At 39.3% G+C, this 22,621-nt stretch overlaps 1 protein-coding gene across 39 annotated transcripts in view; it reads right to left on the reverse strand.

Moving 5' to 3' along the window:
- Window positions 1-22,621, reverse strand: part of Neb (nebulin) — a 227,134-nt gene that overhangs the window by 194,405 nt on the left and 10,108 nt on the right. For all 39 annotated transcript variants that reach the window (XM_087209962.1, XM_087209988.1, XM_087209985.1 and 36 more), the window contains 9 exons: window positions 18,657-18,860; window positions 16,175-16,282; window positions 15,585-15,689; window positions 14,848-14,952; window positions 14,187-14,291; window positions 10,343-10,447; window positions 3,359-3,463; window positions 2,563-2,670; window positions 737-853 (listed from right to left, as the gene is read on the reverse strand). In XM_087209962.1, coding sequence (XP_087066088.1) covers window positions 737-853; window positions 2,563-2,670; window positions 3,359-3,463; window positions 10,343-10,447; window positions 14,187-14,291; window positions 14,848-14,952; window positions 15,585-15,689; window positions 16,175-16,282; window positions 18,657-18,860 — 1,062 coding nt within the window. The remainder of the gene's footprint in view (window positions 1-736; window positions 854-2,562; window positions 2,671-3,358; window positions 3,464-10,342; window positions 10,448-14,186; window positions 14,292-14,847; window positions 14,953-15,584; window positions 15,690-16,174; window positions 16,283-18,656; window positions 18,861-22,621) is intronic.

The following is a 22,621-nucleotide window of genomic DNA, read 5'->3' on the forward strand; positions in this document are numbered from 1 at the left end:
AAGAAAATATGACTAACCCACTCAGAAAACTGCAGTCTTCAACTATTAAGTAAGTTTAATACAATCTAACCATAAGGAAAATCCTCAAGTAATCACCTATTCAGTCTGTGTGTGCACGGTTATACATGTGTGTGTTTATACAATCTCATTTGTTTTGGCCCATTAGTCTTTTGGGGGGGGGTACCAGGGATCAAACTCGGGTCCTTGCGCTTGCACAGCAGGTGGCGAAACCACTGAGCTAAATCGCCGGCTTAGTCTTTTAATGCCAGGCTAAGGCTTATTTACCCAATCTATTTTACATCTAATGGCTTAGTCAGGAACTTAGCCATTCCACAAGTAGAAAGTAACCTGTGAAGATGTAGGGAACCATCTTTTAAGTTCTATGGTCTGCAAATGATGTTTTCTGGGGCTAAGATCTGTATTTGATCCTCTGCTTTGGTCAGAATCACAGCACATGTACAATGTGCTCTTTGAACACCACACAGAGGCCCAGATGCCCAGAGCTTATAAACAGATGAGGTTTTTCCTCCCCATGAAACTAAATCCAGAAGCCTAGAAAATCATAGCCAGAGGCCCACTGCCTTTCTATGCTTAGCTAGTTCCAATGAAACTGCTACTCCATAGCCATAAAGTATTTGTAAAGTTATATATGTATGTAGTCATTATAGAAGGAGAAAAACTTCATCTCTCTTGCAGGTAAGGTTTAGAAAACACCTTTCAAGAAGAATATACTCACATCACTTAGGGCATTTCCTGCAGCTTTCAACTGCCTGAGCAGTGGGTTCTCTGAGGCAGAAAGTACATTATAATCTGCTTTTCCTTTATTTTTTTCATAGTCTTCTTTGTATTTTACCTGCAGGATGAAAGAAAGCGATACAGTACCTCACAGGTTATTTTTGTCCTCATCTCCATTATGACTATTATGACAGTTCCACAAATCAATTTTCTCTTTATGAAAATGGCAGCTTGACATTTTATGAGAAAAATACTCATAGAACTCATAGTAACAGCAACAGAGATATTGCATAGATTTTCATGATACTTTTTCTTCTCATTCATTTATTCATTGAAAAGCCTACAGGGAGTTGATTATGTGCCTGGCTCTGGGACAGACACAATAAAGAATAACGCATGGTCCCTGCCCTCAGAGAAAGATACATAAATAGTGGGAAAAGAAAAGATACACAAATAATGACAGCACATCATGTTCCAGAGGCTTGGTGCTATAGAGCTTTCACCCAGCTCTTAATATCCAGCTGCCTATCTGCCAGCACATATTTAAAGGAAAGAAACTGGAACCACCATCAACCTACCCTTTCAGGCCTCACCTGCAACTGACCACTTGACATTTCTTCTTGAATGTCCAGAAGGAATTTCAAATCTCACATGTCTAAAGATGAGTTCCTATTTCACCTCCAAGGTAAGTGTTTCTCCTTCCATAGTCTTCCTATCTCGATAGAGGAAACCCTATCCATCCAGCTGAACACCCAAACCTCTCTCTTATTCCCACATCCAATTCATTAGGAAATCAGGTCAGCCCTACTTTCAAAATACTTCTCATCACCCGCCCCGCTGCCTCCAGGTCTACAACACCACTGTCTTGTAGCTGGATATTACAATAGCCTTATAAGTGGGTATTACAATAGCCTTCCTGCCTTCTCTCCTCTGACAAAGCCAAAGCTTGGGCAAAGCCAAAGGTCAGAATTAAGTGTGCTTGGTTTCAAAGTTTATGTTCTTTACAGGAAACACCTCACTTTAGAATGCCAAGGAGTCAGACTGCTTACCAAACCCATTCTATAGAGCATATGGAAATATGGATTTACAGTTTTTGTGAGCAGGATTTTTACCAATCAGTAAGAAAATAAGAAAAATAATGATGGCACTGAGTGTGGGAGCATGTATTTTCTGATAAGGCATCTTTCTTTTTTTTTAATTCTTTTATTGGTACATTGTAGGTATACCACACAATTACATTTCTCATTGGGAACTTGTACCTTTACATGATGCGTCTTGGTTCTTATTTTTTCCCCATTCCTAGCCCTCCCTTCAGCCCTCCACCCTTCCCTATTTACAAAGACTTTATTTCCATTTTTTCCATTTCTCATCATTTTTTCCTTTCCCTTCTTTCCTTTCCCCTGCCCCTCCCACTACCCCTTTGGACATTTTCTTCCTATTTTGCATTATCAATTATTCATTCTAATTATTGGTACATTTTATAAGGTATCTTTCATCTTTCCTAGTAGGAGAAGCCCTGCTAACTTAAATTATGGTCTTTCTACTTCTCAATAGCAATGGGCTCTTTACTCCATGAAATATTGTAGATGATAATTAGGGGTTGTTATACTCCATCAGGACCCCCCAAAATCTAAGTAGTCCTATTATAATTCCAAAGTACTTTTGTTGTTCTTATGGTTTTCATTTTACTCTTCTTTAAATGCCTGGGATCCACTGGTCTCAACTGAAACCAACTTCCCTTCTTTTTTCATAATATACAAGAACGAGGATTTTTCAGCAATTCACCCTACTAAAACCATCAAAATCAATGGGACAGTTTCCTAGTACCTTGCTAGCTGCCACTCCAGCTTTTTTATTCATTTTATATTCTGGTGTTTCAGTCTGCATGAAGTAGATCTGGTCTTTCAGGTTCTCAAAATCTTCTTGATATTTCCTCTGTAAAATATTAAACATACTGGAGTACTGCTGTGGAAACAAACTGCAAAGGTTTACATGAGAGGACAATGGACATTTGGAGAAGATATCAAAGCCACACTCACTGGGTTTAGGCAGATTAGATTAAAATTAAAGATTGTAGTGCCATTGCAAAAATGACTAGCCGGGGATTTAGCTCAGTGGTTCTGCCACCTGCTGCACAAAAATGACTAGCAATTTAACAGAGATTTGGAAACATTAAATAGGCTGGAGGAACAATTAGAAAGCCTTCCTTGACCACTAGAAAAGAGCTCTTGAAATCCAGGAGCAGAAAAGTAAGAGAAAAAGAATAATTAGGTTTCTGATTTCCAGTGAAATGGCTACATTAATCAATTTTTCAAATGCAGTTTGGTTCTCAAGGCAAATAAAACTTTTAAAGACCCACTTTAACTCCCACTAACTGCATTTTGCAATTATTAAGAGGTTGTCATCATGTTGTTCCTATGAAAATTGAGATCAAAATAATAAAAATTGGTCAAAATAATATTTTTCAAAAAGAAAGAAAGGTTTGTGGAATTTCTTTCTTTAACAGGAATTGTGCATCAAGTCTCTTGTCCCTGAGAAGAGGGACCTCAGATGCTCTGGGTGGCTAGAGTCATCCAGGAAAGAGGATCGCTCCCAGGGCATCTGGTCACTGCTTCCTACTCACTGTGTTGATGTTGTCAGCATTCATTCTGGCAGTTGCAATTTCAAAGCAAGGTGTCTCACTCCATTTGCCTTTGACTTTATTTTCATAGTCTTCTTTGTATTTTTGCTAAGAAAAAAAAAAGAAAAGAAAACCTAAAATAAGCAAAGCACAGGACTTGACAATAAAAATAGTAAATTGAGTAATAATGATTAACTTTTAAATATCTTTTTTCTTTTTTGGTTTTTTGAGACAAGATCTGGCTATGTAGCTCAGGCTGGCCTCAAACTCATGGCCATCCTCCTGCCTCAGCCTCCTGAGTGCTGGGATTACAGGCATGTGCCACCATACCTGGCAACTTTTTAAAATTATTAACCAGGCTGTTCTTAGGTCCTTAATAAATACCTTCAAGAAAGCTTTCAGTGCAATAATATCAACTTACACAACCAGAAAATTGAGTAAAGGGGGCTAGAAAATAGGGAGAATACAAACTCCCCTTCCCTTTAATGAGTTTGGGAACTTAGTAAATTCAGAACTTGCAACTGTTCCTAAATGTTGGAGGAAAGACAGTCCAAAGTCATCCCCTATAATTTAGAGTTACAATAAAACTTATCAACCCAAGATTTCCATGCCAAGCAATCTTAGCCATTAATTACTATGCTTTAACAAAACTCCTGGTTACCCAGAAAGCAACAATTATAGAAAAACTCAGCATGCAGGCTAATGAGTAACTCTTCTTCATTTACGCTTGAAGAAATTTAATAAGTTTTGCAATAATCCAAAAATTGACCTGCTGCTCCATCTTAACCCCACCTGTCTTAGGTCAGGAGCTCCTTGAAAAGGTATGTTATGTCTTTGTCATTTTCATACCCTTTGAATCTCACACAAATTGCAGCACACAGAAGTTATCTCACAGATGTTTGTTCAACTTCCGTAAATTGAACCAAGACTATAATATAAACCACCTTGAACTAAGGTTCTTGAAATAGAGCTAACCCTGCCAACCCCAAACCCAGGTCCACAAGCTGGATCTAGAGTTGGTTAGAGCCACTCCTCTCTGTGGCTCACAGAACTGTGTTGAAGACATAATCACATGAGTCTCACGATGTTTGCATAGCTACCCCTCCACCACACCCTTCAAGGAAAACAAGAGCAATTCTCTACATACCTTTCACAGAACAAGTGCTAAGGGTAAGGAATATGCAGAGCCAATGAACTTGGGTTAAAGGAAGCACAGACTTCTCCCAAATGCCCCATCCCCTTTCTTCTCAAAAAGGTTCAATATGGTAATTAATAGCAAGTGGGGGGATTGTTTTTGTTGTTGTTATGGCTTGTTTTTGTTTGAGAGAGTCTTACTAATTCAGGCTGCTCTCGAACTCACTGTGTAGCCCAGACTGGCTTTGAACGCTCAATCGTATCTCAGCCTCCTGGATGCTGAGATTACAGGCGTGTGCCAACTCACTCAGCTTGCATGGGTTCCATAGCTATTAATTTTAGAGCCCTGGACCTGGGTCCAGAAGCCCTGGCCCCAAGACGACTCCACCAATATGAAAGATACAACTTAGCCTCTCCAAGCTTCAAATTCCTCAACCACAAGTGCCAGGACACATTTACATGGAGGACTGCTGGGGAGATTAAGTCAGACCGTACACTGGAGAGGGTTTTGTAAACTCTATAGTGCTAAGCAAATACACATTATAGTAATTGTAATAACTGCTATCATCATAACAGAAAGTAAGATACTCCAGAGGAAAGAAAGTTGAAAGAGTGAATTCTTCATTGGAAATCTTTACTGGGATTAAGATTTGCATTATGTGGCTGCTATCAAGAAATCAACCAATAACAAATGCTGGCAGGGGCGTGGGGAGAAAGGAACCTTTGTCCATTGTTGGTGGGAGTGCAAACTGGTGTAACCACTGTGGAAATCAGTATGGAGATACCTCAGAGAACTAGGACTAGAGGTCCCATTTGACCCAGCTATTCCCCTGCTGGGGATCTTCCCCAAAGAATTAAAAGAATCATACCACAGTGATATATGTGCACCCATGTTCATAGAGGCACAGTTCATAATAGCTAAAGCTTGGAAACAGCCCAAGTGCCCATCAAACTGCCCAAGTGCCCTGGAAACTGGATAAAGAAGATGTGGTTTTTTTTATAAAGTGGAGTACTACTCAGCCATAAAGAACAAGAAACCAGAGACATTTATAGCTAAATGGATGCATATTGAGGCCATACTCTTAAGTGAAATAAATAGGACACATATGTGTAAATACTGAATAGTTTCTCTAGTGTGAGAAACTGAAAGTGTAAATAAGGGATAAAATGATTAAAATGAATAATTGATAATTTGAAATAGGAAGAAAAGGTCCAAAGGGGTAGGGGTGGTAGGAGGGGAAGGGGAAGGGGAAAGGAAAGAAGGGAAAGAAAAAATTATGAGAAAAGAAAAAAAAAATGGAAATGAAGTCTATGTAAATTGGGAAGGGTGGAGGGAGGGAAGGGCGGAAAAACAGGTAATGGGGGAAAAATATGAACAACGATTCTTCATGTACTGGTACAAGCACCAAATGATAGATGTAAATGCATTATACACCTAAAATGTACCAATAAAAGAATTTAAGAAAAAAAAAGATTTGCATTATATTACCAATTGATTTAACTTCCCTCCTCTTTTGAAACTTTAAAGAACTAGAGTCAATAGAATTGTTTTGGATTAACTGAGAGTTTCTAATCTTTTGGAGGGCAAGACCTCTTCAGGAATCTGAGAAAGCTATGACATGTTCACAGGCACTCAAAATCTCGGAGATTCTTACTGTACAAATACTTCAGCTTAAGATCTCTTAATCTCTGATTTTTTTTTTGTAGGGATACTGTCTTTTCCTCTGCTTTCTATCAAAGAAGGAAAAACTCTAGGATTGAAAAGGGCAAATCAGGCTGGATATATCCCAAAGCTAGGATATAGAGAACTTGGTAATATACGTAACTTAAAATTGTAGAGCATCAGAGGTTCTTAATGATGGCCAAAACTTGGACTATTACTAAGAACAGCTACTGTGTATGTAGATTAAGGAAAATTGAGATCAATTCTCACAGTGAGAGACAGATATGATTTTTAAAAAGATATCAAACAAGATGCCAAGTAAAGTGTCAGACCACCCAATCCCATCTCTTCTTAACCTCCACAAACCAAAATGTTATTTCCTCCTACCGCACAGTTGAAATAGGTCAGGATAGAGATGGACTGTTTGCAGTCCACTCCTGAATACTCCCAAATCTGGGAAGATTTTCGCTACACAGGAGGAGGCTGCAGCTTGTTAACTGCTGAGGAAGTTATGACCTTCACTTTCATTCACAGGTAGGAGAGAAGTTGAAAGGACAAAGCTCTGTAGCTGGAGGGAGAGGAAGCGGGGGAAAGAGTCCACATGGGACCCTCTCGCGACGCCAAGGAGTCTCACTCTATGTGTTAGGCATTTTGTGTGATACCCAAGAATTTCTCTCCAACACTTCTCTCCCTTTGAGTTGGAGTTGGAATTAACCAATGAAAACTGAGAGGAAAGAGCCGATTTAACTTTCTCTGGGATTGTTTGTTTAAAAGAGGAAAGTATATTAAGTTAACAACACGCTTCGGGACACGTTCTGTAGGAAGGAAGGTGACACATGTCCACAGATACAGTAAGATTGATTCCCCCACACCACTGTTGTTCCTTTTCAGAAGTCAACTAAGGCTACTTCACTGGGCTGCACGTTAAGCACTCGAATGTCTGCTTAAACACATGGCTTCATTTTCTACTTTTCACATCTGCATTTGTAGTTTGATATGGTTATCAGATGGAAAGGAATACAAAGCCAGTCAGTTAATTGGTCTCTTTCTGTGGGTAGTTATACCTTGGGACTTCTGATGGCCCCATTCATAGATATGTTTTTAGCGGGGGTCAAGGAGATCCCAACTGATATTTTTATTGTCCACAGGGGCCCAGAGCTGCCTTCCTGATTCAGTCAAATCTCTTCTGATGAAATCAATGGGAGCCTTCCTAATTCTACATGATAGGCATTTCCATGGTTTCAGAAGATCAGAGTTTCATATCGTGTAACAACATGTTGCTGAAAGATTGTGTTTATCAACTGCAAATTCCAGCCTGAAATTTTATTTTCTTCTTATTGTGAATCTAGAGGGATGCAGAGAGGCAGGCACAGAGAAACTAAAGGAACTTCCACATGTTGCATTCAGCACCTGGCTTTTAGCTGATCATAGGGTGCCTTCTTTTCTCACCTGAAATACCTGCTGATATGGACAAGTCTGTCCATCTGCATTAGAGCTACAGGATGCACCTGAGCCAAGACAAGTTGCTTGCATGTAGCTGATGACACTGGCCAAAGACAAAGTAAAATAAATGATTCTGGCAAGTATAGTTAGGAAGGCCGGTAAACAGAAAACATTAATATAATCATTGGAGATATGTGCTCCTTCCCATCTGAACTGGGGGCTATAAGACCTTTAAAGCGTAGATCTGGAAGATGTTTGGCAAGGGAATGCCAAGAGATTACGTGGATAAGATGTTTACCTATTTAGGAGGGAAAGAGTAATCCAATAATGCTGAAAGATGAGTCAAAGTAGACTGATAGTGGAGAAGGCTCCAAAAGAAGGGAAGAGAGTTACACAGACGAGTCGCCCTTGGCAGGCCCATGCCTCTCTTGCTGGACGGTTGGCTGTTGAATGGACTGTTACCAAGCTCAAGCATTACTTTCCAACATGTTTATTATTTTGGATGCACAATAGTCATTAAGAACTTGGAAATCTGGGTAAGACTAGGATGAATTATGTCACTATGGCCAAATCCAGTGACCTTTATCCACAGCCACTCTTCCCTTAGCTCACATTATTATTCTTCAATGGCAAACCCAAGTATGGCAATGATTCAAAGGATCCGGCACTGTCATCTTATCCAACTAGAGTAGTGTAATCCAATAGACATAAAATGGAAGCCACTCTAGTATTCACATTTTTTAATACAAAAAGGAACAGATGGGAAAATAATCATTTTACTTAAGCCAACAGATCCAAAATATTATCATTCCAACATACAATTAATATAAAAATAATAATTGAACCATTTCACATTGATATAGGGCTCTCAGTGTTATGGAATGAATTTGCCCCCCACCCCCAATTCATATGCTGAAGATTTAAAACCCAATGCAACCGTTTTTGGAGGTTGGGCCTTTAGGGTGTACTTCATTTTCAGTGAGTTTTTGAGGGTGGGGTTCCCATGATGCGATTAATGTCTTTATTAGAAAAATAAGACCAGAACTTTTACTCTGCCTCCACTTTGGGAGGGCACAACAAGAAGGTGGGCTGTCTGCAAGCCAGGAAGAAGGCCCTCCCCAGGCACTAAGTACTTGATCTTGGATTTCCAGCCCCCAGATCTGAGAAATAAATGTCTGTTGTTTAAGTCACCCTGTGTACTGCATTTTGTTATAAAAGCCCACATTGAATTAGGCTCAGTTTGTACTAGTCACGTTTCAAGTGCTTAATAGTCACATTCAGCTAGTGGCTACTCTCCTGAAAAGCACAGTGCTAATCTAATGGCAAGCCGTTGAGAGAATGATTATGGAGGAGTTTGAAAGGAATTTTTTAAACTCACTTTTAGGTTCCTACATTGCATAACCAAATAAGTGAAAAAATATTTCCTAAGATTTCTTTTAAAATAAGCTTTAAATAAAAATTAAAAATAGATTCCTTTTTATTTCTAAAGGATCACTTAAAAAGTCTTCTAAGAAGGTAAATTGTCCTTCCCAATCTTATTTCCACTATAGAGGCTTTCAGTAGCCACCATTTTTTGCACAGTTCTCAAGTTAATCTCTGCTTAGCCCTGGGGAAAATGTCAGATTGGTGGTACTCCTATTCATGAAATTTCACTATTCTTGGGAGATCCTTTTTCTAAACAGCCCCTGCTAAGTAAGATGCAAAATCAGGCACCAAAACACATTACTAAATAGATTTCATCTTTTATCTTTTCTTCTTTTTCCTCTACTAAAGAAATAACTTTCCCCTCAAGAAATAAGATAGAATGTGTGACAGGCTCTCACTGTGTAGTTCAGTCTGGCCTTGAACTCACTATGTAGTCCAGAATAGACTTACGCTCCTGTCTATCTTCCTTCCTCAGCCTCCCAATGGCAGGGATTACATAAGCATTCCACCATACCTGACCCTTAAAATAGAAAGCTTGAGATTCCATCAAAATTCAAGCAGAAAACCAAATTGAGACTCAACTCCACAGAGGGCAAAGAAAGGTATTTAAAAGCAGCAATACCCCAGGAGAAAGTTACCCGATGTGGACCAGGACTTTAACATAGGCTCATTCACTAGCTGAACATTTGTCTTCCTGCATTCTTTGTCAGGGCTGCATTCCTCAGAGCTCATTTATCACCCTAAATATAGACAGCCTAAGCTGTTTGCTAGGACCTGAAGTTAGAAGTCCGCTGCCCACTGCTGTCAACTAAGCTATGTCTGAGAGCCCACTCATGAATTCGTATTTGCCCTCATCTGACAGCATAACCCTACACTGGGTCTTCACACTGAATTAAACTAGAGCCTCCATGGAAGGGAATGGTTACTTAGTTACTCTGGTAGTATCACTCTCACAAGTAAAACTAATCAAGTGATACTCGAACAGACTCCTTTTTTATGAGGTGACCTTGACATTTAGAAGTTATTGAATTATTGGGCTGGGGATTTAGCTCAGCAGTTCTGGCACCTGCCTCGCAAGCGCAAGGTCCCAAGTTCGATCCCCAGTACCAAAAAAAAAAAAGTTATTGAATTATCAAGCTGGCTAAATATTTTTTCACATAGGTAATGCTGTTGGTGGATATATTGCTTTAGAGTTTGGGGGGTCACATGCAAAAAACCCTTTGTATTTCATCTTCAGGTTCACCTCCATTTTCTTTCCTTAATGGTTGAAATTATTAAGCAGAGTTTTCAAAAGAGACAGTGTACCAGCTGTATTTACTTACCTTGCTCACTTGATTGGTTACTTTCTTGGCAAATTCTATATCTGGAGGATCAGCCAGAGGGGTGAACTGAGATTGCTGTTCAGCGAGACCTTTTTTGTAGGCAATCTGACAAAATTAAAAAAAAAACAAAAAACAGAGATGTTCATGAACCACAGTTAATTATACTATTATGTTGCATTTGTTGGCATTTTTCAAAGGGATGATGTTTTACTCTTTGAAGTCTTAAATTTTAGTGTGTCTTGTAACCATAATCTTCTGCATGTTACATGGACTTGCTCTTAGTATTGCTAATTATTTCTATTTCCTTGAGTCTTTCCTCTTCTCCGGGACTCTTGGCCCTAGACCTGTTTCCTTCCATTCGTTTTCATGCTGTAATTTATAATTGCAACTTTCTTTTCGTCAGCTACCTCAACTCTCAACCTTTCGTCTTTTCTTCCTACCCACTTAACCAAGCTCCAGTTTTGGATCAATTCAATCACACAGTAATACTGAGTGCTACAGAAGAAAAATCATACAAATGTATGAATGGGACAATAATATTGTGCTCCACAGAGATAAAGAAAGGGACAGAGAGCTGTAGAGGGGAGAGAGCCTTTGAACTGCAGCATGAGATCCATGTGCCTACCCAGTAGTATTTTCTGTGAACAACATCGTGCTTGGGGCTCTGTGCCCAGCACCCTATGACTTTATGGTATTCAATGGCTGCTTTGACTTCAATAAAGGTTAAACATCTCCACTATGTGTCTCTGGTCAGCCTTAGTGCCAGTAGCTAGTCTAAAATCCCAACATTGCCCTTAGATCCCCCATCAAGTCCAGCTCATTCCCAGCTTCCTCTTACATCTTTCCAACCCATCTCCGCCACTTCCACTCCCTGCCCTGGCTCCAAGGAGCAGCACCCCCACCGGGCATGGCTCACACTCTGCACCATTCCTTCCATTGCCCTTTGTGTCTAGCTCTATCGGTCATCCCTTCTCTTTCTCACAGGTTCAATCCCTCCTTTTTCATGAACTCCTTCCCTTCAGCCTAGAAAAGGCTTCTATCACCTAAAAATATATACAGTGTCCATGAATCACACATCCCCCCCACTCTGACTCTTTCAGATTTTTTTTCCCCACCAATCTTAAACACTTCCAATTATTCATAAATCAGCCCTCAAGTTCCCCAGGGCATTGTACATGCTGTTCCTTCACTCAAGAATATCCAGCTCTTCCCTCTCCCCACCTTCCTAAGAACCTTTGCACCTTTCTACATCTCAGGACAGCATGGCTTTCCCTCCCTGACTCCTCGGGCAGATGCGATGTCCTTCTCTTGGGGTTTACTCGACATGGCCCTTCTCTCTTTTAAGGTTATCAGGTGACATCATCATGATGGTTCACACACCCATCCCCCTTCTGGGGCTCTGGGATGGCAGAGGAAAGTCCTCTCCTTGTAGCCCGCATTGTGCCTGACTAAAGGGAAGGTTTAATCTCTGATTTCTGAATGTGTGTCTTGCAGACTGATGCCCTGAGGGGAGGTCTGAAGGGTAGGGTTACCCTCCCAGCTCTTCTACTACTCAGCTGAGACACTTCTACAGATTATTTTTTCTTCTACATGGCAAGATTTTTATTAGAAAAAGGAGGTAGATAATTGCATGGTCCTAATTATACTTTAACCAATTCTAACTATATCTTATCCTAATAGTATCTATCTAGTGCATATAACAAAAGCTTTCATGAATATCAAATCAAGTGGGATATGAAAGATGGTTTTAAAATGTATAAATTCTACAGCTAAACTTCCTTTAAGTGAAGAACTTTGTTTTCGGTAAAGAGCAAGTGGAATTTTCCATGGCTCGGTAAGTCCTTAGGGAGAAGACAACATTTAAACAGGAGAAATGCTGATTAAGTATGACATCCTGTCAAGATGTTTCAGAGAAATCAGCTCTTGAAGCCCTTATTTCTCAGGAACTTTCTTCAGAATTCTGACTAGTTAGATTTTTTTTTTTCCCCCCAACAGGGTCTCAAGAAGTGGCTAAATTGCCCGGGCTGGGCTCAAACTCGTGATCCTCCTGTTTCAGCTTCCCACAGTACTTGGATTACAGGCATGTGCCACAATAACAGGCTCTATCTATTTAGAATTCTACATTGTAGGTCAGCTTGAAGAATCTCTTAGTATCTGCAAAGTTTTTGCCTTTATTTATATAATAAAGAAACCATGGTAAGTAGAGTTAAGAGGGACACAGAGGAGAGAGAGAAAAACAGCCTCAAATCCAAGCCCCTAACTCAAAGTATATGTGCCTACCCAGTGGCATGTTCTGTGAACAACAGCTTGTTTAGGAGGCTGTGCCCAATAATTGTAGAAACTTGTGGTGTTGACAATAGTATTAATAGCCTCGTTGGTAAACTGATAGTGCATACTTGGGTCTGTAGTAGAAATAAAAGCTATATCCTAACTGCCAAGTAGAAGTGGGGAATATTTTACTTCATTACTGTATGTTCTCCTTCATCATGTCCAATATTGTGATATCTCCAAAATGTAGCCAATTTCACTTGTTCAAAGTCCATACACCAAATGGATTGAGGAGGTAATCCTTCATCTTTGTATTATGGATTAAGGGAGATCCCAGGAGATTAAGTGTCTTCTTGGAAACCTCCCCTAGGCTTACATGACATGGCATTTCCTGGTTCCCCTTCAACTTCTCTGTTGTTCCCTCATCCTTTTGCAGGCAGTTTTCCAGATGTCCTAACTGTGAATATCCTCCAACACTCTGCCCTTGGCTGTGCCCTCTTCTTCATCCTCATACATTTTGTGTCTTCAGCTACAGCTTTTGTTTTGATGACTCTTAAATATTAAGTTCTTGCCCTGATCTCACATCTAAGCAAAGTACAAAATTTCTAATTTACTCACAGGGTGCCTTCATCTGTTCCTTCCATTAACTCAAGTCAGTTTCTTTCTCCATTAAAGCATCTTTACCAGCTGTACCTATATTCACTCAGGCCATCTGCCTATGGTCATAAACTCATCTATGACTTCTTTCTCTCCTTTGTCTCCAATACCCAGTTACCACTTGTTAATACTTATTATCTTCAGATTCATTTCTTTTTTGTTCCCTAACATCTCTCTGACCCATCTATAGTACTAAAATAGACTTCTACAAATTATGATGATTTCTTGTTTTTGCTAGTCCTAATTCACCACACTGTGACAATCAGAATGTCTCCAGATTCTATTTTTGTCATATTGTTTTTCCCTCCAGACTCTTAGGATCCTCTTATTGCTTACCCTATCATGTCAAAGCTATTTTGTCTGATTTTTAGGTTTCTGCCGCCAGCAAGCTCATAAATCCCCTCCAAACAAAACATTGTTCACTTACGTTATTCCTTAACACTTCAGAGTCATTTCACCCCTGTCGTTTGGTCCAAGCACTCCCTTAGCTTGAAATACCTTTCTTCTTCATTACTACTCCTCCCCCTATTTTTACCTCCACAGGCCTGAGTACTGACGTGTATCCTTTCTCATACCAAGTTATTAGACTGTTGCATTGTGCTTTGATTTTAATTTTTTCTTGCTGATATGTAACATTTCATCTTATAAGCCTGATTATAAATTCTCAGGGGCAATCATGAAAATTTCTGGTAATATTTTTCTATCTCACCAGGTATTCATGCATAATACTTTATCTAACATAAAGTATAAATTGTGTCTAATATAAATTTAGATATTATAAATTATGATTCTAAATGTGCTCCTCTGCAATAATGGCATTTAGTCTTTGTAACAAAAGTGCAGTGATCATCTGTGAAAGACGTAACCCAAATCTCCCTGACTCCATACTCCCAAATGGTGTCAACTGCACTTCACTTACATCACTGAGAGCTTTCTGGGCCTGGGCAACCCTCCTTAGTTCCGGGCTATCATTATATGGGTAAAACAAACTTTTGTCTGCTTCCCAGTCTTCAGTATACAGTTTCTAAATCAGAAAAGAATGAAAAGTTATGAGAAAAATGAGATCACACTTACATGAAATACATTGTTTTAAACTTATTCATCAATGGTATAAGGAATCAAGGGCAAGGTGAGAGCAAAGGTAAATGAAATTCACAGAGAACCTCTCTCTTTCCATTCAGTTCAAGACATTCTTGTTAATAGCTTGTCCTGATGTGCCTGATTTTGGAATAGCTGTCACAAAATAAACCTCTATAAAAAAGTGATAGCCAGGGATATCCAAAGTGTAACACAGGGTCTACAGAAAAATCTAGAACATTGTTGAAATCTTAAGTGTTTCCAAGGAACATGTTCCTCTGAGGCTGCTCAGGTTCTCAAAGGACTCTCCACCACTCAGCCCAAGAACTGTCCTTGAAAAAAGCTCAGGCTGACTCTTGCAAGCTCATTCCTGTTTCAAAGCTACTCACAAAAAACCTGGGAAATTATATATCAGATTGTCAGGAGTTTATCAAGGGTTGCTTTAAAGCATATGGTTGGGTTACACAGGAAGCTAGACAGGGCAGTGAAGCAGAGGCTCTTACCTTACTGAACATGGCTGTGTTCTTAATAGCCTGGACAAGTTCAGGGGCGTCAGGGGGAAGCAGGTACTTATCCTTGGTGTCTTCCCAGTTCTGCCTGTATAAAACCTAGACAGGAAGAGCAAAAGACCTGTGGTAGGCAGAAGAACTGGAGAAGAGAGGGGAGTAGGGATGGCAGCCGCACACACAGGCTGCCTAAGGGTTACCAGGAAAACGCTGGCTATGTCCACATCCGACGATACGTCACCCATATTAGGAATCTTTTCTTGAAATTCTAATTTTTTTCAACTGATTCAGGATTCTGATTCTCTATAAGTTCTTTTCAAAGGTTACAACCAATCAATCATTGACTCAATTTGGCCGCTGGACACATTTCTTTTAATTTGCATGGTATTTGAAAATGTTTAATAGTTAGTGGCCTGCATTTGTAATTTGGAAATTTCTCATAAAAATTTAGTTCCCCAGATCTTTAACAGATAGAGACTCCAGCAACAGTGAGACTGCATTCAGGGCAGCAACTCCCTGCAGCTGATTTGTAGCTGACTCTTCGGGCAAGTTATGGAAGCTTTAATCCACCTATCCCTCCTGTGGGCTACTTCAGCCATCTGTGGAGCCCCCTTCATGAATGTGGGGACTGTCCATGGGACTGGTGAGCCGGATCGGGTCTGTCCCTTCCTTAAGACACAGCAGAGGTGACTGTGGGACACTGAATATCCCAACCACCCATGCCATAATCTTACCTTGCTGACTTGCTGCGACACTTTCTTTGCATGTTCAATATCTTTTGCTTTTTCATCTACGTGACAGATCGTCTTAGCGACATCACCATCCATTCGATACTTAACCTGTGGAAATAATACAAGATTAGAGTTCTTGACAAGCATAAACATGTGAGTATGGTAAAGAATATCATATAAATAAAGAGCATCAACCCAGTGGCCCTAAGTCTGCATCACAAAGCAAAGCTTCTGCATTTTAGCTGGGACACCATGATCTTTGTAGATCCACAGGACACCTGTATTCACTGTTCTCTGCTTTCCTGGCCAAATTTCCAGCCTGGTGCTTCTCGACCTCACCGTGCTTCAGTGTGGAGGACTACAATGAATTAAAGTTTCCATCTCATAGCCTCCTCTCAAGCTAGCCGCTAAACTAAGCTTTTAGCAATAAAAATTGAAAACAAAAAGTCTCTGGCTTCATATTTACAGCAACATAATCTATGACTTCTGCTTTCTCGATCCCTTATTCTTTCTACATATATTTAAAGCCCTAGTCCCAGTGCTAGGCATATTTTTGAAATGTCTCTCTTCTTTATTTTAGCAATGCAACCCACCTCGCTGAGTTGATCTTGTACTTTCTTGATTCTTCGAAGTTCTGGAGTGTCACTTGTGCTGGCGTATGACTGTCCTTTTGCTTTCTCAAAGTTCTCTTTGTATTTACTCTAAAAAGCATATCGGATATTAGCTCAGATCCTGACAAGACAGCAGCAGAAACTTCAAGCCACATATTCATCCCAATATAATTTTTCAAAGTCCCCCAAGTTATAACAATTAGCAGTTATAACAGCTTTCATTTTGTCCCATACCCGCTCACCAAAAGCTAAAATAGAATCTGTTAATTGCTCTTCCTAAAAATGACTGGATCCTGGAGATTTTATTATTTCTGTTGACTATAAAATGAATTCTTGCTTTAGTAGTAATATACATTGTCACTATTGAGGCTTCAAAGAATACTCTTGAGTGGAATGATCAATAATCTAAATTATATTATTGGTTTAGCTACTAACCATTTTAAAAATACTACAGAATAAAAAAAACTACAGAATTTTGCTAACATTCTGTTCAGAATATCAGAAATTCTAAGTTCATAGTGTCTAAATTAACAAAATGTATTGGCAATAAATTAAATAATTTTCTGTCTTTGCTGAATACCAGTGATTTTTTTTTAAAGGCAAGAAAATCTTGAGGTTTTTTTTGGTTTTTTTGTTTTTAAAAAACCTGTCTTTGAAATAGGAAAAAGTCCAAAGGGGTAGGGGTGGTGGGAGGAGATGGGGAAAGGAAAGAATGGAAAGGAAAAATTATGAGAAAAGAAGAAAAAATGGAAACGAAGTATGTAAATAGGGAAGGGTGGAGGGGTGAAGGGCACACGGGTAATGGGGAAAAATGAGAACCAAGATACATCGTGTACAGGTACAAGCACCCAATGATAAATGTAAATGTATTGTACACCTAAAACGTACCAATAAAAGAATTTAAGCCAAAAAATAAAATAAAATTCTGTCTAATCTTAAAAAAAACAACAAAAAAAACAAAAACCTGTCTTAGGTCATCAACAGCCTCCAGGAGTTAACACTTAACCAAAAGTGAATATTTATTGGCCCTCCACAGCAGGATGCTTTTACCATGAACTTTAGTCTCATGCCCTCCAATGATCCCCAAGCTACATTTCATTTTCTGAAGCCCTCAGAGGATGTGCAATCAAACTGCCTAATGAGACCTCAGCCCACCATGGAAAATTAGCAAATTAGATAAAGTGAAATGGGTCTAAATTCGCTGCCAGTGGAGGCAAGCTGTAGGACCATACATGGGAAGTAAGGACCAGCGATCATTAAGCGCAGTGCTTCTCAGCCTGGCCTACATATAAGAATCACCTTGGCAGCCTTTAAAAATCCTTCTGCACAGGCCTGAGCTTTGGCCCAATTAAACTAAAATGACCTGAACACCAGCAGTTTTAAAGCTCCTAGGGGATTCCACTGTGTAACCATGGTTTTAAAACCACATAGTTCTAGGGTATACACAACCATTCTGATTCTCAATTGCAAATCAGTTCTTAGTCTCATCTTTATTTCCTAAACTACAAAATTTTTTTGATATATCCCTCTTAGAGATCTTTTTATATACTGGAAGCTATTCTACTTAAGAGGCTATTCCATTCAGACATAGTTTACATATGTGGTTTTTAGCTCCCACCAACTGATCTCAGTTAAATTTATATTTGATTTCATTATTGCAGATTGGCTGACCATGATTAAACACCAGTAAATGTTTTATAAATGGCCTTATGCTTATTTTACAGGAATAACTTCAATAAGGATGCTCACCCTGATGTGGTTATGGTACAAATGGATTTCATAAAAGGAAAAGTCAAGAGTCATAAGGAAAGAATTTATGTTTCTGCACACCCCAGGTGCCTATCAACTGGAAACTGGATAAAGATGTGTTTTTTTTATAAAATGGAGTACTAATCAGCCACAAAGAATGAGAAACTAGAGACATTTATAGCTAAATGGATGCATATTGAGGCCATACTCTTAAGTGAAATAAATAAGACACACATGTGTAAATACCAAATAGTTTCTCCAGTGTGAGAAACTGAGAGTGTAAATAAGGACTAAAAGGATTAATAACTAATAATTGATACTTTGAAATAGGAAACTGTCCAAAGGTATAGGGGTGGTAGGATGGGAAAGGGAAAGGGAAGAAGGGAAAGGAAAAATTATGAGTAAAGATAAAAAATGGAAATGAAATCTATGTAAATAGGGAAGGGTGGATGGGGTGAAGGGCGCACAGGTAATGGGGGACAAAAATAAGAACTAAGATACATCATGTACAGGTACAAGCACCCAATGATAAATGTAAATGTATTGTATACCTAAAATGTATCAATAAAAGAATTTTTTAAAAAATTTATGTTTCTGCAAGATGAGTTGTTTCATTCAAGGTTGAGAAACAAAAATCTAGCCAGCATCAAGAACCATTTGTTAATATCATTAACTTCTTAATAATAAACCAGTTTAGTAAGAGTTTGAAACTTACTGGGCTAAATAGATTCTGCATTTTCTGACTGTGTTCAAGGTAAGGGGTCATGAACTTGGAAGAGTCCACCTTCTTCCTGATAACCTTCTTCCTCTCCATCGGCTTTGCTGGTTCTGGCTGTGCCAGTGCTGGTTTGGAAGTTTCTGATTCGTCATAGCCAGGTATTGTCCTTGTAGTCGTAGTTTCAATGATTTTTGTTATTGTCTGAAAAATTGACATACAGTTCAACACTGTCATAAAAAGTGAAAATACTGTCATAAAAGTGTCAGTGTATATTATTCTAACTTCAAGTCAGATTTACATTCCTGGTGTTATTTCTGAATATCTAAAACAGAACAAACCACGAAGTCACACACTATCTACACGAAGGCACATTATGTTACCTAACTATGAATGGTCACTGCAACATTGCCCTACGGTTGCATTTGCAGAAAGACAAACACTTTAAGGAAGTATTAAGAATCAAAAGTAAAATATTCCTCAACGTTTGAAATTTTAAGTTGTCTGCATGTGGTAAAAAGCAAAAGGTTCAGACAACCAAATAAAGCTTAAATTCTTGAATTTAACATTAACTTTTCATTGAATAAGAAAATTGGGTTCATTTCTTGTAAGCATTTAAGCATTGTTCTCTATATTGTGAGACAAAGATAAACTTTTAAAAGATGAATCACATCAATTTTATAAGTGATTACCCTTGTCTTGACTTAGTTATGAGTGTGAATTGAATGGCATTTACACTCCTAAATGCTTAGCTGGGCAAGAATAATGATAACAACTTACTGGGGTACTTATTTTCACAAGAGATCTATCTACGTAGTAGGTAGGAAATTACTGTCTCTTACAACAGGCTATTATGAAAAAAAAACTAAGACTCAAAGATTGAATCTAGTCCAAGATTTAAAATATTGTAAGGAATGTTAAGCACTCAAGTCATCAATCCATTTCATAGTATCATTTCCTTCACAGTAAATATCATCTGTACCAAAGGAAGAATTCTAGTATCAATTATGAAAAGAGAAACATAATAAAGAAACTGTACATATATGAAAATTGTTCCTGGTGTTGTCAGATCATTCATTCCCAATTGGTTGCTTTCCATCCATTATTTCTAATGCATGGCTCACCATGAGAAACCAACCAATTTACAATATTTATTGATACTCGGGTATTTTGTAGTCACTGGCTCTAGAGCAGGCTTCAGAGTTAAACATCCAGATCACTGTTTTTCATGTTCAAAGTGAAACAGCTCTATGCAGAAAATGAAGTACTATGAGAAAAGTATTTCACTGTGCGGGGAGGGGAAAGAATTTGAACTCAGAATATTTATGGGAATAGTCTTCTCAGAATTCATAATGTGGGCCGAATCACCCCGCTGCAGACAGGCAGGTCTGCCCATGCCCTACCGAGGTCCTGAGTCATACAGAACACGCCGAATCAGCCCGCTGCAGACAGGCAGCCACCTGGTTCCACATTACAAAGACGTAGAGGACACCAGATCACCAGACCAAGGCACTGAGTCCCGCTGTTCCCGGCCCAGAGGTAGGGACTTCTGAGCCATCGTCCCACTGCTCCTGGTCCAGAGGAAGGGGCTTCCCAGTCACCATCCCTCCCGCTGCTCCCAGCCCAGAGGAAAGGGCTTTTGGACCACCTTCTGTCCTGCTGCTCCTGGCCCAGAGGAAGGGGCTTCCAGGCCACCAGCCCTCCCACCGCTCTTGGCCCAGAGGGAGGGGCTTCTGAGCTGCCATCCCACTGCTCCTGGCCAAGAGGAAGGGGCTTCTGAGCCACAATCCCACTGCTCCTGGTCCAGAGAAAAGGGCTTCCCAGCAACCATCCCTCCAGCTGCTCCCAGCCCACAGGAAAGGGCTTTTGGGTCACCATCCCTACTGCTGCTCCTGGCCCCTATGCCACCTCTCCCAGCTCAGAGGAGGTAATCCGTGCAGGCAATAACAGCCCCCCACCCCAGTCGAAATGAGAAAACATGTAAATAAGTCTCAAAACCAGACTTCCAGATCACCTACAGCAACTGCAAAGGGAAATGAGATGGAACACTCTGATACTCAACCACCTGGACCCACTCAACTGGCAACAAAAGGGGATCTGGAAAAAATGAAATCAGGAATAATTTCTCAGATAACAGGAGAAATGGTGCCCCTAGTGCAAGACATGATTAATAAATCTAGAGAGGAGCTCAGGAACATGATGGAATCCCAACATAAGAAACAAATGGAATCCATAAAATAGATGCAAATAGATTTCCAGGACATGAAAAACTCCACTGAAAGTCTACACAGCAGAATGAGCCAATGTGAGGACAGAATTTCAGATGTAGAAGATAAGATTGCAATTAGTGACCAGGAAAAGAAAAATTGCTTCAAAATTATAAGGGAACATGAGAAATCAATCCAGCAGCTGCTAGGTGATGCAAAGAAGAATAACATAAGACTGACTGGGCTCAATGAAAAAACAGGAGAGAGTGGAGATGACATAAAAAAATCTCTTCACAGAAATAATGGCAGAAAACTTACCAAGCAGGGGGAAAGAGCTTGACATGCAGATAAGTGTGGCATATAGGACTCCAAATAGCCTTGATAAAAAAAAATCTATACATAGGCATATAATTGTTATGATTCCAGAAACTCAACAGAAGAACAAAGTTCTCCAAGCAGTCAGAGAAAAGAAACAAATCACATACAAAGGAGAGCCCATCAGAATCACTGCAGACTTCTCAACACAAACTATCAAGGCAAGAAGAGCTTGGAGTGACATATTCCAAGCCCTAAAAGAAAACAGCCTCCAACCCAGATTGATGGACCCTGCAAAACTATCTTTCAAAATGGATAGAGAAATAAGATACTTTCATGACAAAGACCACCTTAGGAACTTTGTGAATACCAAACCAGCACTTCAAAGAATTTTACACAATATTCTAGGAACAGACATGGAAGATCACAACCCCAGGAAGCAAAGCAGAATGAATCCATCTGGAATGACAAGAAATTAAATGTAAAGGGGGAGAACCCAACAAAAAGAAAAAGTCATGGCAATGGCAAGTCAATATGTTTCAGTTATAACCATCAATGTTAATGGTCTCAATTCACCAATCAAAAGAAATAGAATGGCAGAATGGGTCAAGGAGCAAACTCTAACAATATGCTGCATACAAGAAACACACTTAATTCAAAAGGAAATTCATAGACTGAAAGTTAAAGGGTGGAAAACGATACTCCATGTGACAGGAACCTGAAAAAAAAGCAGGAGTAGCTATCCTCTTTGCAGATCAAGTAGATTTCAAACCAACACTGATTAAGAGAGACAAAGAAGGACACTACATCCTTGTAAAGGGAATAATCCAAGAGGAAGAGATGACAATCATAAATATCTAGGCACCAAACACTAGTGCACCTAACTATATAAAACAAATAATAACGGACATGAAAAGTCATATATGCACTAATACAATTGTACTGGGGGACCTCAATACCCCACTGTCACAAATAGATAGATCAACTGGACTAAAAATAAGTAATGAAATACTAGAACTCAATTGAACTCTTGAACAAATGAACTTAACAGATGTTTACAGAGTCTTCCACCCCACAAAATCAGAATACACATTCTTCTCAGATGCACATGGGTCATTCTCCAAAATAGACCACATACTCACACACAGAACATGTTTAAATAAGTGCAAAGGAATTGAAGTTATCCCCTGTATATTATCAGACCATAGTGCCATGAAATTGGAGATCCATAGCAAAAAAACCTCAAAACATTTCATAAACACATGGAAACTGAACAACACACTTCTGAATAACCAATGGGTCACAGAGGAAATTAAAGAAGAAATCAGTTCCTTCAATTAAATGACAATGACAATACAACATATCAGAATCTATGGGACACAATGAATGCAGTCTTAGGGGGGAAATTCATAGCAGTGAATATGCATATTAGGAAAACAGAAT

This window comes from Heterocephalus glaber, unplaced genomic scaffold (genome assembly GCF_053883595.1).
Source record: "Heterocephalus glaber isolate CG9 unplaced genomic scaffold, H.glaber_assembly_v1.0 deba00001097, whole genome shotgun sequence".
Lineage (NCBI taxonomy): Eukaryota > Metazoa > Chordata > Mammalia > Rodentia > Bathyergidae > Heterocephalus > Heterocephalus glaber.